At 40.7% G+C, this 14943-nt stretch overlaps 1 protein-coding gene across 1 annotated transcript; it reads right to left on the reverse strand.

Annotated features, from left to right (window-relative positions):
- Positions 1 to 242: 242 nt before the first annotated feature.
- On the reverse strand, positions 243 to 13803 carry LOC146456462 (ATP-binding cassette sub-family C member 4-like). Its single transcript, XM_085092721.1, has 9 exons — positions 13744 to 13803; positions 10999 to 11563; positions 8427 to 8806; positions 7884 to 7887; positions 5440 to 7603; positions 3762 to 4332; positions 2960 to 3096; positions 2023 to 2384; positions 243 to 1190 (listed from the first exon to the last, which is right to left on the reverse strand). The coding sequence occupies exons 2-9, from the start codon at positions 11515 to 11517 to the stop codon at positions 636 to 638; spliced, it is 4692 nt and encodes a 1563-aa protein (XP_084948847.1). The 5' UTR covers positions 11518 to 11563; positions 13744 to 13803; the 3' UTR covers positions 243 to 635.
- Between the last annotated feature and the right edge of the window lie 1140 nt (positions 13804 to 14943).

The following is a 14943-nucleotide window of genomic DNA, read 5'->3' on the forward strand; positions in this document are numbered from 1 at the left end:
CAACCAATTAAAATGAGCTATTTGCATGATGTAATGATCAGAAAGTATCAGCCAATCATATAATTTTCCACGTGATTTCTGAACACGATAATCAACGGTCAAACACAGAGGGCTCTCTCCCCGATTTTTCCTGAGGGGAGGGGGCGGCTGTAGACAGGCTAGGCAGCACAGAACAGAAATAGATGGAGGGCTTTGATATCAGCCTTTTGCCCAGCTGGGAGCTAAGAGAAAGAACCCTCATACTGCTTTCCTCGTTTATTATACCCACATTACCACATTTCATTACATTTGAGTTCATAATTCGTTACTTGTAATCATTATTCCCGAACTGTAAAAGTCTGAAAAATGCAGCTCACAAAAGGCGTAAAAACATTATGTTAATCCCACAAAAATCTATGAAATGTATTCTAAAAACACTTGAAGTGTACGCTTAATATAGGTTTCATGACAAAATGGCTTAATTTTGGTAACTGCGTCCACCAAATGGAGGGCACAGCACATTACAGGTTCATTTTAAAGTAAATTAGGGAGCCAAGCTAGTATCCGCTTAATAGAAGGTGTCCACTTGATATGGAGTCCGTATTCACTGTAATTATGCACAGATCTGTGCAGTCCATGAGATAGCGGGGAACACTTCAGTGATTCACACTTTTGTTGTGACTTCTGACAAGTTCAGCAAACACTCCACCACTTCTTATCAATACCTCGGGTTTGCCGAACTCCACCACTTGTCCACCATCAAGAACCAGCACCCTATCATAGTCCATGATGGTGTTGAGTCGGTGAGCAATAGTCAACACTGTGGAATCTTTGAACTTGTCACGAATGACTTCCTGGATCAGGCGATCAGTCTTGAAATCCACATTAGCAGTTGCCTCATCCATGATGATGATTTTGCTCTTTTGGACCAGCGCACGAGCCAAACACACCAGCTGCCTCTCACCAACGCTCAAGTTTGATCCGGCTTCTCTCAATTTAAAGTTGAGCTGTCCTGGGAGATCTTGCACAAGGGTCTTCAACTGCACCTCGTCAAGAGCTGTCCAGAGGTCTTCATCCGTATATTGTGAGAACGGGTCCATGTTTCTGTGAAGAGTACCTCCAAAGAGCACCGGATCTTGAGTGATAACAGCCATGGCCCGGCGTGCCTCTTGGAGATTGATAGACGCAATGTCAACACCATCAATTAAAACCTGCAAAATAGACCAAAGCGAAGAGATGAATTGATAATCAATAACTTTATTAACATGCCTAAATATTTATCTTTGGTTTTTTTGAAATATTGTAAAATACCGATTTATGTGGAGGAACAGCGTTGTAGCACGTCTCCATTGCATCGGCCGTGATTCGAGGCTTCTCATTTTTATTTATTGGACTTTGCTTTCACCATGAGTCCAGTGGGCTTGCACCTGCTCTAAAGCTCTATGTTCACTGGACCCTGGTAACCTGTAGCTCAACTGTTTTTAGAGCCAGGAGCATTGTTCTGTTGTCTAATCTTTTGTTCCTTCGACCGATAAAATGAGACGTTGAAAACGTTGCAGGTAGCACCATTGAAGCAAGGTATTTCCTTGGAGAAGACATTTTACAGCACAATATCTCTGAAACCGCGGCTACCAAACAAAATGCGGGGATAGCCTTGCGATGGACTAGCATCCCAACCAAGGGAAAATTATATTAATTATGATCACTACTTTCTGGTACAGAAACAGGGATTATGCAAGGAATGTGTGGGACTTCACATATCCTAAAAATCCATTTTTCTTTTCCTCGCGTGTGGCAACCCGAATTTTCCATTGAAGTTTCTGTATTATCTCCGGAATAACTAGTGTTTTTGTTAGTACCATAGTATAGTATAGTATGCTTAAGTACAGTCAGTACTGTAATTATCGCTATTAGTCTAAATCAGTGTTAGCAGTGTTTAGTATTGTATTAGTAGTGTTACATTATGCTAATAAAAATTAAAACAAAAATCTCAGGAATTTCAATAATACCGAAAATTATCTTGATTCTCCACGTTTAACTCACCTTTCCCAAAGGCTCTGGCATGCGAAACAAAGCAGATACCAGAGATGACTTTCCAGCCCCCGTGCGACCCACAACGCCCACTTTTTCCTTACTACGAACACAAAACCTGATCTTCTTTAGTACGCAAGGCCCGCCTTCAAAGTACACCAGGGAGAGGTCCCGTACATCTAAGCTTCCTTCCCTTGGCCAGGACCCTGAAGGGATAGATTCTGTGCTGTAGCCAGGTTCAGGTTCAATCTCAGTGTATGCCATGACACGTTCGACTGACGTCATCAAGTTTTCCACCTCTGAAGCAATTCTCACGCCATATTGAGTTTCGTCCAGTGTTTGAAGCGCGTACGTGAGGGCGAGTCCCGCTAAAGCTGAGGAAAATGACGGTGGCAACAGTACATTGTTAACTCTATAAGTATCATGATGTCCCTCGATATTATCGCATTGAAACATTAGGGAGTTTTTTGGTCTAGTCGATTTGAATTAATTCAGCTTCCGCAGACGCCAAGCTACTCCCGCGCCAAACCACTGAACAAATTATATGACATGTCAAACTTTGTCGTGGCTTGGTTTCAAACACCCCACGTCTTTCCGGACTAAATTCATATACGAGAAATACATTTTACTTCATCTTGTTTTGGGATCATTCGTGTTGGGTAAGGGCTTTCTTTATTGTCTTTTGTTTACGTTTTTTGACTCGCTTTCTTTATTTTAGAACAGCTATTTAACTTCACTGAATTTCACTTGAAATCTTGCAGCAGATGGTGCTAGAAACGAGCCAGCTTGAGAAAACTGCAGCACGACGTAGAAAACATGCCTCAATTTCTTACAGAACGTTTTTCTGCGAAATTAATGGTTCCAGTGTTGAGCTAGAAACAGGTACCTAATCATTCTGGTAGTCAGGGAAGTGAAGCGTTTGAAAGGGATAACGCTTTCACCAACTCACCGGGATTTTCTGTGACCAGAATAGCACCAACTGCGACAACCGTGACAAAAACACTGGACAGCAGGTCTAGGCGAACAGCCAACCAACGATTGCACGACACCACCATAAAGAACGCTTGCGTATTCTCATCCTGATACCTGCCGGTAAAAACACCGTAATGAAACAACGTACTGTTACTCCAAGTAAACTTCCTTACGAGTTTTTGTACGCAACAAGAGAGATTTAGAAGGATACACGCATGGCAGAAATAATCACCTGATCCCGTTTTTCCCGCCAGTTTCCACGTTTTCTTCCTTTCGCCTATGTTTTAGCGTGGTTTTGCGAAGCTTACGGGATTATTTCGCGTGCCACACGCGGCTACGTTGAGGTTGGCCGTTTGCCGTGGAGCACGACTATCAGTACTATGCGTCATGTCGTATAGTAAACAATGACACTTTTTATGACTCGAAAAGTAGAATAAGATTCTGAACACTCCCATCTCCCTCAAAATAAAACAAAACTTCTATGTTTTCTTTGAGGTCAAAAAAATGGGATTAAGCAATAAAGAAACACTAAAATGACTACAAGACGTAAAAGCAAAAAAATAAGTTACAACGAAAAACGTTACCATACAAAATGTTATTGTTGCCGAACAATTTGAGGAAAAGTCGCTTCGTTTAGTAGCTTTATCCTTGATGTTAACACAAAAACGTTACGTTTCAGTGATGTCAACGCGGGGACATTTTTTCCCACCAGTTCCACACTAAATCAGAGTTTCGTCTCTGTTAAAAGAAAACCACGTTATAAAAGCCATAACGCTTACCTTTGGAGTCTCTCTAGAAAAGTCCTGTTCATGTTTGAAGAGTGCACTATTTCAAGTCCATTCACCGTTTCCATGACGTGTGAGTACACAGGACTGCATCTAATGGCCTCGATTCTCTTCAGTTCTCTGGAAGGCTTCAGGAAGTATCTCCCAAAATAAACATATATTCCAATAATCGGAAGAAGAGCCAAGAACAGCCAGTAATTTGTTGCTGCAGGAACTAAAACGGCAAACAACGACAAGAGGCAAAGGATTACAGCTGTCACAAATATTTTTGGCAAAACGTCGTCCATACAACCAATATCTTTGGAAAACCGATTCAAAATACGCCCTGCTGGTTTAGTGTCGAAAAACAGTACAGGAGCTTTGATAGTCGCTTCGGTCATTTTGTTGTGAAGGTTTTCAGCCGCTTTCAGAAGGAGGTAGTAAAAAAAGAAGGACGATGTCGCCAAGACAACGATGGACGCAGCCACAAGGCAAGCATGAATGACTTGAGTGATTGGTGCTTTTTGGTCGTCATGTGACATCTCCGCCATTTTGGCCAACCACCAGTTTGGAGCCAGGAGACAAACTGAAACAATGTTCACGGTAGGTTAGCAAAAATGCATAAACACGATGTATAAATAATGGACTCTAGCAACTCGATAGCCCTCCTACCGGTGGTTGTTACAATACTGCGGAAACAGCACTGTTGAGAACGTACTCATCCACAGCTTTCGTTTAACTATTCTTGATACGCTCAAGAGTAAGAATCACTTTATCACTCGGGGACTCCTTTCCTACACTCAGTAAAAATCCAATCTTTTTGATATGCGTTGCAACATCTGTAATCGTTCTGTCTCATCAAGGGAATTATTTAGCACTAAACCTGCTTTCAGAAAGCCCTTTTAAAAACGTTTGTTTTTTATCAGATCTGTGAAACCCTAACGAACGGGCAACTAGAATACATTATCTGCCGTATATCACTTGCCTCTTTCAAAGATACGTTTCTTCTTAACGCCCGAGAAAAACATGTCGCGTAAATCCAGATCAAGAAACAAGAGACGACGAGATATACAATGATCACACCGATCAATGAGCCATCATCAACAACAATTTCACACTTCCAAAATTACGTGAAACTACAGCTCTATGGTACACGACTAAAAGAATGGGTATAGCACCGCCGAGATGCGGGCGCGGGGTAAGTGAACGATCTGAGCTCATCCTTCAGTAATAGTGAATTAAACACATTAAGGTTACTGAAAGTGAAGATTTAGTAAATAAACCATAAAAACAATAGGATGGCTTACATATTTATACTTTCAATGTACCTTTACGAAACGCGAGGTGGGTGACCGAATGGGACGTTTCCGTCACACCTAAAATGTCAGGTAACGCCGGACATACGCAGGCACATAGACGAAAATTATTTCAAACCAGATAAAAAGCTTCACCTGCTATCAAATTGTTAATTTTGAACTCTTAAAAAACACTGAAGAAAGAGAACGAAGGCCTCGAGAGCCACGTCTTACGTGATGGTGACGTCATTTTGCACAAGGATGAAATGATAACAAAACAAAGGAGAATAAATGTGATAAAGATACTGACCCATGAGCCTCCTTGCCCCTAAAACTGGATGAAGCCTTTCCAAGTCCCCAAGCTTAACATAAAGATACCTTTATTTGCCTGACCTTACCTTGTGCAAATATCAATAAAAATGCCAGGAAGATTAGCAATGGTACTGATAGACCTTCCTTAAAATATCTCCAATACAGCCCCCAGGTCACCGTGCCAGTTGTCTTATGTTCTTCTGATTCCTTCAAGTCAAGAACTTTCCGATGGTCAGCTTCGGGGACATTTTTGGCTTTGAGCCCAACGATTTCTGAGACTAAGGCGTCATCTCCTTCTAGTTTGGGCAAATCAAACACATCAGTTAACAGTGAGTTGTCTTCGTGGTGTGCATGCCTTTTCCCAGAAGAAACGGGTGAAGGGGATAACCTATTGGACAGCTTCACGATCCCTTTCTCACTACGCTCTTCAACGCTTTCGAAACTTTCTCCAGAGCTTTCACACTGTTGAAGCTCCTCCTGGCTAATGACTAAACTCTTTTCCAAATCCGAATCACACGAAAAAGACCGATTCACACGCCCCTGCTCAATCGAAACCGGCGACATATTTGGTTCATCAGACGTCTTCTCGATGCTTCCTTTCTCACCAACCTTCTTTAGACTTGCACTCATTGAGTTCTCAAAATCGTCCGATTTCTCACCCTCTTCCTGGCAAATAATGGCATTCTTTTCCAACATCGGACTGCCTGAAAAAAATTCTGTTTTGTGCCCATTTTCAGACGACACCTCGGAGATAGATAGTCCATTCAGCGCCTCCTCGATCTTTCCTTTCCCATTTAGCTGCTGGTTATTAATCAGCTCTTGTCTTTCATACGCTGGAGGAATGATTAAATTCTTTTCCATCTTCAAATCACTACACAAAGTCACTTTGCCACTATGCTCTTCTTTTACTTTCTCGACGGGAGCCGAGACAACAGACGGTTCTTGTAGCAGGGTCTTATTGCTGCCTTCACTCCCTGCGCCCTCAGTTCCATTCTCAGAAGGCTCTGATGATAATTCCAGAATTCCTCCAAATGCTCCCTTCGCTTTAAGCTCATCATAGCTTCCCTGGTATGCTACTGAGCCCTTTTCAATAACAGCAATGCGATTGACATTTTTCAAATACTGCAGTTGGTGAGTGGCCAACAAACGAATGCGACCCGATAATTCCCCGAGGATGCAGCTATCGAATAGTTTCCTTCCCACTTTAGTGTCCACCGCACTTAATGGATCGTCGAGCAGGTAAATGTCAGCGTTTGAATACACGGCACGTGCTAGCCCCACCCGTGCTTTTTGTCCTCCACTAAGACTCACTCCACGCTGTCCAATTTCGGTAAGATCACCTCTGACAAAATCACTGAGGTCCTTCACCAACCCACAGACATGAACGACTCTTTGGAACCTCTCTTCCTGAAATGGCAAACCAAACAAAATATTTTCCCTTACGGTTCCCGAAAACACCCAGGGTATTTGAGGTACATAAGCTACTTTCCCGTGAATCGACAATGTTCCTTTACGTAAAGGTAGTTCCCTAAGAATAGCCGTTAGTAAAGACGATTTTCCACTTCCTACTACACCCGTGATCGCTAACATCTCACCTTTACGGATAGTTAACGTTATGCCACACAAGGTGTCGGTAAGGTAGCTTTGACTCCAAGAACAAGTCGCATCAGATATAGAAAGAAAAGGTAGGCTGCGGCTTGGCGCACTAGTTTGATCACTGAGGTTTAATCCACCAGTAGACCGACCTATAAATGCTTCCGATGAAACTTTATAACAGTTGCTAAAAGAAATGTCTTCATTCCTCACAGATACAGCACCAAGAATAAATGGTTTCAAATTCTTGGCTGTAGAATAGTCTCGTTTTCTGTAATTCTCTTTTTTCTTTGTTATTTTATAGTGAACCGCAAGATCATCTTCAAGATTACCCGATTGCTCTACTAAAAGCGGTTTGTTCTCGTGGTTCTCCAGGGTTGGTTCATAGTTTGCATCCTGGTCCTTAAGAAAGGCCTGGATTCTGTCGAGGGCTACTTTAGCTTCAGTGACCATGTAGACAGATCCACTCAAGTTGTTACAAAATATAAAGCGTATCGTTAGAAGGCCTAGGAGAAGTGTGAATACCGTAAAAGAAGAGAAATGCGTTCCTGTCAGAGCTAGAGTTGTAACTGCAATAAGACCGGCTAGGGGGAGTGTTGTGAAGAACAAAACAGAAATCATGGAAATGAAGAGGGCTTTGAAGCGAATTACGGCCATCTGTAAATAAATTAAGAAAAGTAGATATTAGTATTTAAAAACTGCATCATCGTATAATGCAATTCGATGGATTTGATTGGCTTAGCGACCATGGTATATGGGCCATTATACCATACCCGTCTCCTGGTTGTTCTTGCAAAACAAAATTAATGTAGCAATATTTCTTGATCGCTTTTAATAAAACAATTATTCCACTCACGGTTGTTGGATATGAGATGATAAATAGCCAACGAGGCGCTACGTACCGCGTTGACTGTTTATCATTTCATATCCAACGCACGCTCCTGGAATAATTGGTAAATAGCCCTAGTTTGATTTGCCTCCATGTCTTTCTGGGACAAAACTGTTATATTTGGTCAAAAACCACCACAAGAAAATGTCGTTACACACGGGAAAACGTGTACAACCAAATCAGTAATTGGTTGAGAATTTTTAACCAACCATTAACGCAAAGCAAACCAAATGTAAAATGACGTTCGAGAGTCAAATGACAACCGCTTTAAGAGACAAAGGAAAATATACAAATTTGCAATTTTCTGCAGTAGGGAGAGTAGGAGTCGTCTTAGAATTTTTTGTTGAAGCAAGTTTCTGTAGTGGTAACGGAATTTTTTCAGTGTCTTAAACCCAAAACCAATTTAATCACTCTAACCAATCAGAACAGACGAAAACAGCGCAATGAACCAATCCGAACTCAAAGCAAATATATGAGATGGTGTCAAGCGCAGGAAAACGCGCCTTTCTTTTAACCGATCGATCGGAACCATAGTTGTTGTTTTGTTTCATTTTGTTTTGATTCCTTTGTTTGGATTGTTTTCCTCATTACCTGCGAAACTCGAACAAAATGTCCCTGAAGTTCCACTCCCAAGCATACATTTTGACTGCTCGTATTCCAGAGATGATTTCATTCATCACCACGAGTCGTTTATCTGTGAACGCAGCCGCCTTCTGTCTAATTTTGGCAGCTTTTCTCGCTATAAAGATTTGAAAGGTGACTAACAGGAAAAACAGGGATGCACCAACGAACGCTTCCCAGCCAATCAAGTACCACAGGATCACCAAGCTGATTGAAAGTTCCAAAGGCACAGAAAGCACCATTCCCAGTTGGTTCAAGGACTTTTCCACTTTTTGTGCATCGTTAGAGACCAGGTTGATGATGTTTCCAGATAACTTGGACTCCAGGCCATACCGATTTAGTGAGAGAACCTAATAGCAAACACAACTTAAAGTCACCAATTCATTTTCACTGTAACCTTTACCATAACGATGCATTTTCAAGTGTAATAAAGTGTGTTAAATTTTTGCGATGGCAACCCGAGGTTAGATGTCTTTATCCTCACAAGTGAGTTAGTACGTATGAAGAACAGTGACGAGAAAATGCCCGTAACATAAATAAAAAATCGACCAGTTTATTGAAGTGTCAGTGCATTTAACGCAGAGAACTAATTGAGAACACTCTCCATATCGAATTGGAATTTGGAAATGTTGGTTTTTGAAGAGGGGAAAACGGAAGTACCCGGAGAAGAACCTCTCGGAGCAAGAATGAGAACTAACAACAAACTCAATCCACATATGACGCCCAGTCCGGGATTCGAGGCCGAGCCACATTGGTGGGAAGCGAGTGTCTTCACCACTGCGCCATTCCTGCTCCCCTAACCCATTGGGACTTACTAAGAAGAAAGCTCTTCTTTGCGTATCATTTTACCCTGGGCTTGGTATTTATATTCAAATGTGCTGATTACTGTTAACTGGGGGCATTTGAAAAGCCAAACCGTAAAAATTCCAAACATAGGTCCCTCCGAAATTACAATGACTGCACGTTCTGGAACATTCTTGAACAATACACTTCAAGCTTGACAAACAAAGTGACCATCATGCCCAAATTTAGCTCTTTGTTGTAAATTTTGGAAGCTGAGATTACATGGACACTTTTAAAGTGCTAATTTCGTCAAACAAATCTCTATCATGTTCAATTTTGTACTGGTTCTTCAGATTAAAAACTGATCAGAAGTGCTCCCAAGATCTGATAGAGGATCAGAAAGAACTGTTTTGTTTCTTAGGCAAAAATGCCTTTTAGTTTATTGCACACAAATGCTTACTTTAAGCACAAGTGACCAAATTTACTGAGGTAACTTTTTTTTCTGAGAAATTGGCAAAACACTTGGATAGTTCTGAGAGGTGGATGGCAACTACCATTCTGAAGTTTCAGTAGCCCAAAAGAGCATGCAAAATAACACTCTCCACTGGTCTGGAATATGCTAAAACACATTACTTGTTAACAATAACCATTGTTCTGCAAGGCCAGTTTACAGGTTGTGATCTGTTGTAACATCAAACAGACAGCAAAGAATATTCCCTGTACTATTAAGTGAATCAGCCAATTATTTTGACATAGGGCCACTGCAATGATCTGTTATATGATACCCTGTATGATACCAACAAAGCAAGTAAACTACAAATATTCCTTGCTGTCTGTTTCATGTTACATATCAGTTCGAATGTTACATAGCAATTCATATCCATGTTGCAGCTGTTAGTCAATCCTGAGTGAAATCAGACTCTCCATGTTGAGTGAGCAACCTGAAGATATTAGTGACTGATGTACAGTAAAAAGAATAAGCTGTGCTATTTCGTCTACTTCTACTGTGAATTCGCTGTTGTGTAGCGGTTATCACATCAGCCTTGGATGGAAGAGACCAGGGTTCAAGTCCTCTCCCACAAACCACATTTTCACATACAGTGTACTATGTTATATCTTTCTCTTACACATTAATTTACTTAGTATCATTTGTTGGCCTTGTTTGTCGACCTAACAACTTCGGATGATGAGTTGACGGTTACCAATTTTGAATCTAAATTTAGACTGACTTAATGGGTTCTGTGAGATTGTCAGCCCAATGGGATTTGTTCCAGAAAATACCCATAGCCAGATGGAAGGGGAAGGGATTTAAAGGCCAACAAATTTGCAACCTAGACTTTTCAGAGGGATAGGGTGGCACTATGTTGTTCCAGAAAATAGCCATACCCACCCTCATAGGTTTTTTTTTTTGGGGGGGGGGGAGGGAGGAGAGGGGGCACTCCAACCCTCAAGAAATTCCAGTTTAGCATCTATTCACTTTCTTCTAAAACTTTGGAATGACATTTGAGAGCACCCATCAGGCTTTCCAGTGATCTTATTTATGGCCCCTCCCTCCTTAGGCTTTCCAATTATTTCCTGGGCAGAGGGGGAAGGGGTGTGGATGATATTTTCAGGACCCACACATCATACATTGGGTGTCAAAATACATAATCACAGTGTGTAGGATTTTGGAATACACCCAGTTCACATGTCACTCAAAGCCAGTTACTACAGTATTCTTTTCAAGACTGTATTTACTTAAAGCTACAAGATTAATTACCTTCTTGTAAACAAGTCCAATTACTGCCACCTTCAGCTTCAGAGCCCAGAGCTCTGTAAGGTAGTCATAGTGTTGTGTTGATAGTGTTTTTACCACACTTGTTACCCCCAAAAGTACCACATAGATAAATGCAAGCTTCATGTCCATATTTGGCCTATCATTTAATGTCTTCAACACAAGCCAAAGACATAAAGGGAGAAAGACAAAGCTCAAAGACAACAGCATTCTCAAAAGAACTATTGTAACACCTGACCTCCAGGGAATAAGCCTAATCAGTGCTTTCCATAAATGTGGCTTCTTGTTTTTAAATTGACTCCTTTTTAATTCATCCAACCAGTATTTCTCAGCTTTTTCAATGAGCACCTCAGCTTTGTAATCTTCTAGAAGGGGAAGCAAATCTTTGTCAGTCAGTGGTCGCTTGTTCCCAAGGCTTAGCACATCTTGTAGCCACCAGAGGAACACGATTGAGAACACACTTGCTCCATCTCTGGGATTTTTTGGCTCTGATGTCCTCTCCATATTTTATTACTCTTTCTGATCTTACTCAATTTTTATTCTCATGATGCGAACCATAGGATTGCTGTGAAAGGAAATGAGTGGCACATGTGCTTAGTGAATATTGACACAAAAATTTTTCACATTGTGTATTTGATGACTAATTTGAGAATCAATTAAATGTTCTTTCATTTTCTTTTCCTTTATTTCATTTTGCTAGACTTAACAATACAGATTTAACAAAAACAAATTTACAAACAAAACAAAGGAAGATGAAAACTGGGTTTACTCTCAAGATTCACAATTGAATGTCCCACCACAAATATGGGTCAACAAGACAGAAAACAAAAATAAAAGCAATAATAATTATTAGTATATACCACACAAGTGAATAGTGCTTTTCGCGTATGCTGATTGGCTAGCTCGGAGGTAATTAGCCAAGTACTATTCACCTCCGAGCAGCCGAAGAGAAACAAGATGTCTTCCCGTTTCACCACGGTCACTTAATAGGAACATATTTCGATAAAAGAGACAGCTACTACAAAAAATAAAAAAATGGCAACAAAGTTTGGTTTGACGGTATTGCATGGTAAGTTATTTAATCTTTCAAAACCTCATATTCTAAGGCGAAAAATAAAAATACAATGCATTGTTTGTGAAACCTGCCGAGCACTATAACTTTATTTAATACAATGTAAAGAATGAAACGTAATGTTTTCCAGTATGGTTTTAACAACAGGACAAATTTCACACAACAATTAAAGAAAAGACACATAGCAACTAAACAAGTGCCTCCAGAAGTTTCGTTTGTCCGCAAGAAAGCGAGATAGAACTTTCTTCAATAACAAATCGCTTACCGCGCGGCGCGCAAGATTCTAAAACTACCCACCATTCGTCGGTATATTGTCAAAAATAAAGTAGTTTTTGGTCCACTTCTTATTCAGCTTGTGTGGTATATACTAAAACAATTATTCACCTCAGTGTCGGTGAAAGTGATGGATATTTACCTCGCCGCTTCGCGGCTCGGTAAATATCCATCAGTATTCACCTCCACTTTGGTAAATAATTGTTAATTATTAATAGTAATAATAATAATAATAATAATTACTGAGATGTCCTCCATGGAGGCTTTACTGTCAGGTTATGCTATTTTGAAAACAGCAGGAGATTTTGAGACTCTCTCATTGTCATGTTCAAGCCCAAGTCAAGTTCGAGCCAGGATCCAACATTTATTTTTGGATTTTTCTCTTCTTTTTAAGTTTTCTGGATTTCATTCTTGTTTACATGATGATGTGACAACTGTGGTAAACAGAAAGATTAACTGCCGGGTTTGCAACATATTTCATTATCGATCGCTAGAGCGCTATTACCGCTGCGATTCTCTACTTCTGTTGAAAGTTATGCGACATCCCCCGTTGTTTATAAATTTTCTAAGAAGATTAAGACCTCTAGAACCCATACACCTGAAGCAGAGATCCCATCTCTGCACCTAGGAAAATGGGCGATGAAGGAGTATCACCCTGCCACTCAAGCCCCATCTTGTTGAGTCCACAGGACACCCAAGATGATATGGAATGCAGCCTATACCCTTCGCGAGCAAAATGTTGACAGCCATGTTTTTTCAAGTTAGAATTGTTCATACGACTATGCTCCACAATAACTGGATGCATATGGATTCAACATAAAACGGAACTGCTTTATCCGTAGCCATCTTCGAGCTTTAATAAGATAACACTGTCAACCTCTAAATCTGGCATGAAAGGTTTGTCCATTAGCTTTGGTGGTATCCATATACGTGGGCAGATTCACAAGGCATAGTGGATAACTAGACAACAACACTCGACAAACCGCTTTTAAGAAAATGCATGAATGAGGAATTATAGCGGTTAATTTCTTTCAAAAAACCTCGACCTTAGTACCAACATTAATTATAATAATAATATAAATGTTTAATAATAACAAATTGACCTGACTCGCGATTACGTCTACAAGGAAAATGTTCGAACAGCAGTTGGCGCATCATTATGAAAGTGAGAATCGCAATCAAAGATAGCTAGACATAACGAAACAAAAGGATTAAAAGAAACGGAAGCTGACACGAACTTGACTGAATTGAAGTTGGGTGAATCGTGACTCAGGCCACAGCTGATCGCCATAAGCCGATTTTATCCCCAAAACACTATTTTTCCTTGAAGGTTCGAGTTATCGGGAGTCAACTGCAGCAGCGTGGTAAAATAAAACTTTCATTACCTTTCTTGTATTAATCTCCCTTTTCTTCAAGCGGCGGCCATTTTGAATAATTTCGGCTCGGTCCTCTACCTCGAGGAATGGGCCCAAGTTGTAAGGTTTGGAATTGCTCGGAAATTTCCGTTAACCTAAAACCCACTAAATCGCGCTGAAATGGCCAAAGTACGGCACAAAAACACTGGCAAGATACCGAGGAGACAAGGTAAGCCATTTTTTTTTTCAATTCATGCCATTTATTTTCGATTCCAAAACACGTTCGTAAATTCCCATACAAACCCTTATAATTTACGCCATTGCGTAACATCGTGAAACTCAAATTACAAAGGTCAAAACAAAGGTTTTTATTTTAACGCTCATACAGCTTGGGATACCTGTGGTAAAATGCTTGAGTTCTCCGAACGTGATGGTTCACGTCTGACCGCAGGAAACCGGGGTTCGAGTCCCGGGGGGGGGGGGGGGTACTCCCCTATATGGGCTATACAGGGACGTGCAGCTGGATAGGGTATGGTTTTTGGCGTCTCTGTCCTGAACAGGGTATATAATTTCAAACGAGTCTGCCCTGGATCCGTCCTAGACAGGGTATGGTTGCAAGACTGTCGTCTTGTATTAGGTAATCCAAAATCAGAGACGTTAGTCTGTATTTATTTTAGTGAGCAATGCTTCACGTCAATTGAGTTTCGACTTAAGGTTCACCGCTGTTAATGCGAAATTTTGGGATTTTTCGCCATCATTTCTAGGACGTGTATTATATTATCTGTTGTGATTGGTACTCGCTTTTCAATGCGTGGAACATTACGTCCGGTAAGTGACAGTGGGCCTTTAAATGTTATTACTATTGCCAATAAACACTTGTGTAACACAAGAGATAGATTCCTCCTGGTGAACCACATAGTACGTTATATCTTTCAACCCTCTCTTCCCTTCTTATATGCTGTTCACACCTGTAGTTCATATTGATAATACAAGCATACCGGAGTACAACTGGACAAATCTACATGGATTTTCAAAATCGATATCAATTTTATATAATACCTTAACAATTCTAGTTTAAAAACAAATAAGGTGCATTGCTTCAGTAATGTTTCCGTTCCAAAGTACTGAGCAAATTGTAAGGACAGAGGCGGCGGAGCGTTTTGAAAAATGGGGGGGGGGGGGGGGGGCTCATCGTACAGTGCAATAGCAGGTCTAACATGAGAATTGTTT

The sequence above is a fragment of the Pavona decussata genome, unplaced genomic scaffold, assembly GCF_977016875.1.
Source record: "Pavona decussata unplaced genomic scaffold, jaPavDecu1.1 SCAFFOLD_254, whole genome shotgun sequence".
Classification (NCBI taxonomy): domain Eukaryota; kingdom Metazoa; phylum Cnidaria; class Anthozoa; order Scleractinia; family Agariciidae; genus Pavona; species Pavona decussata.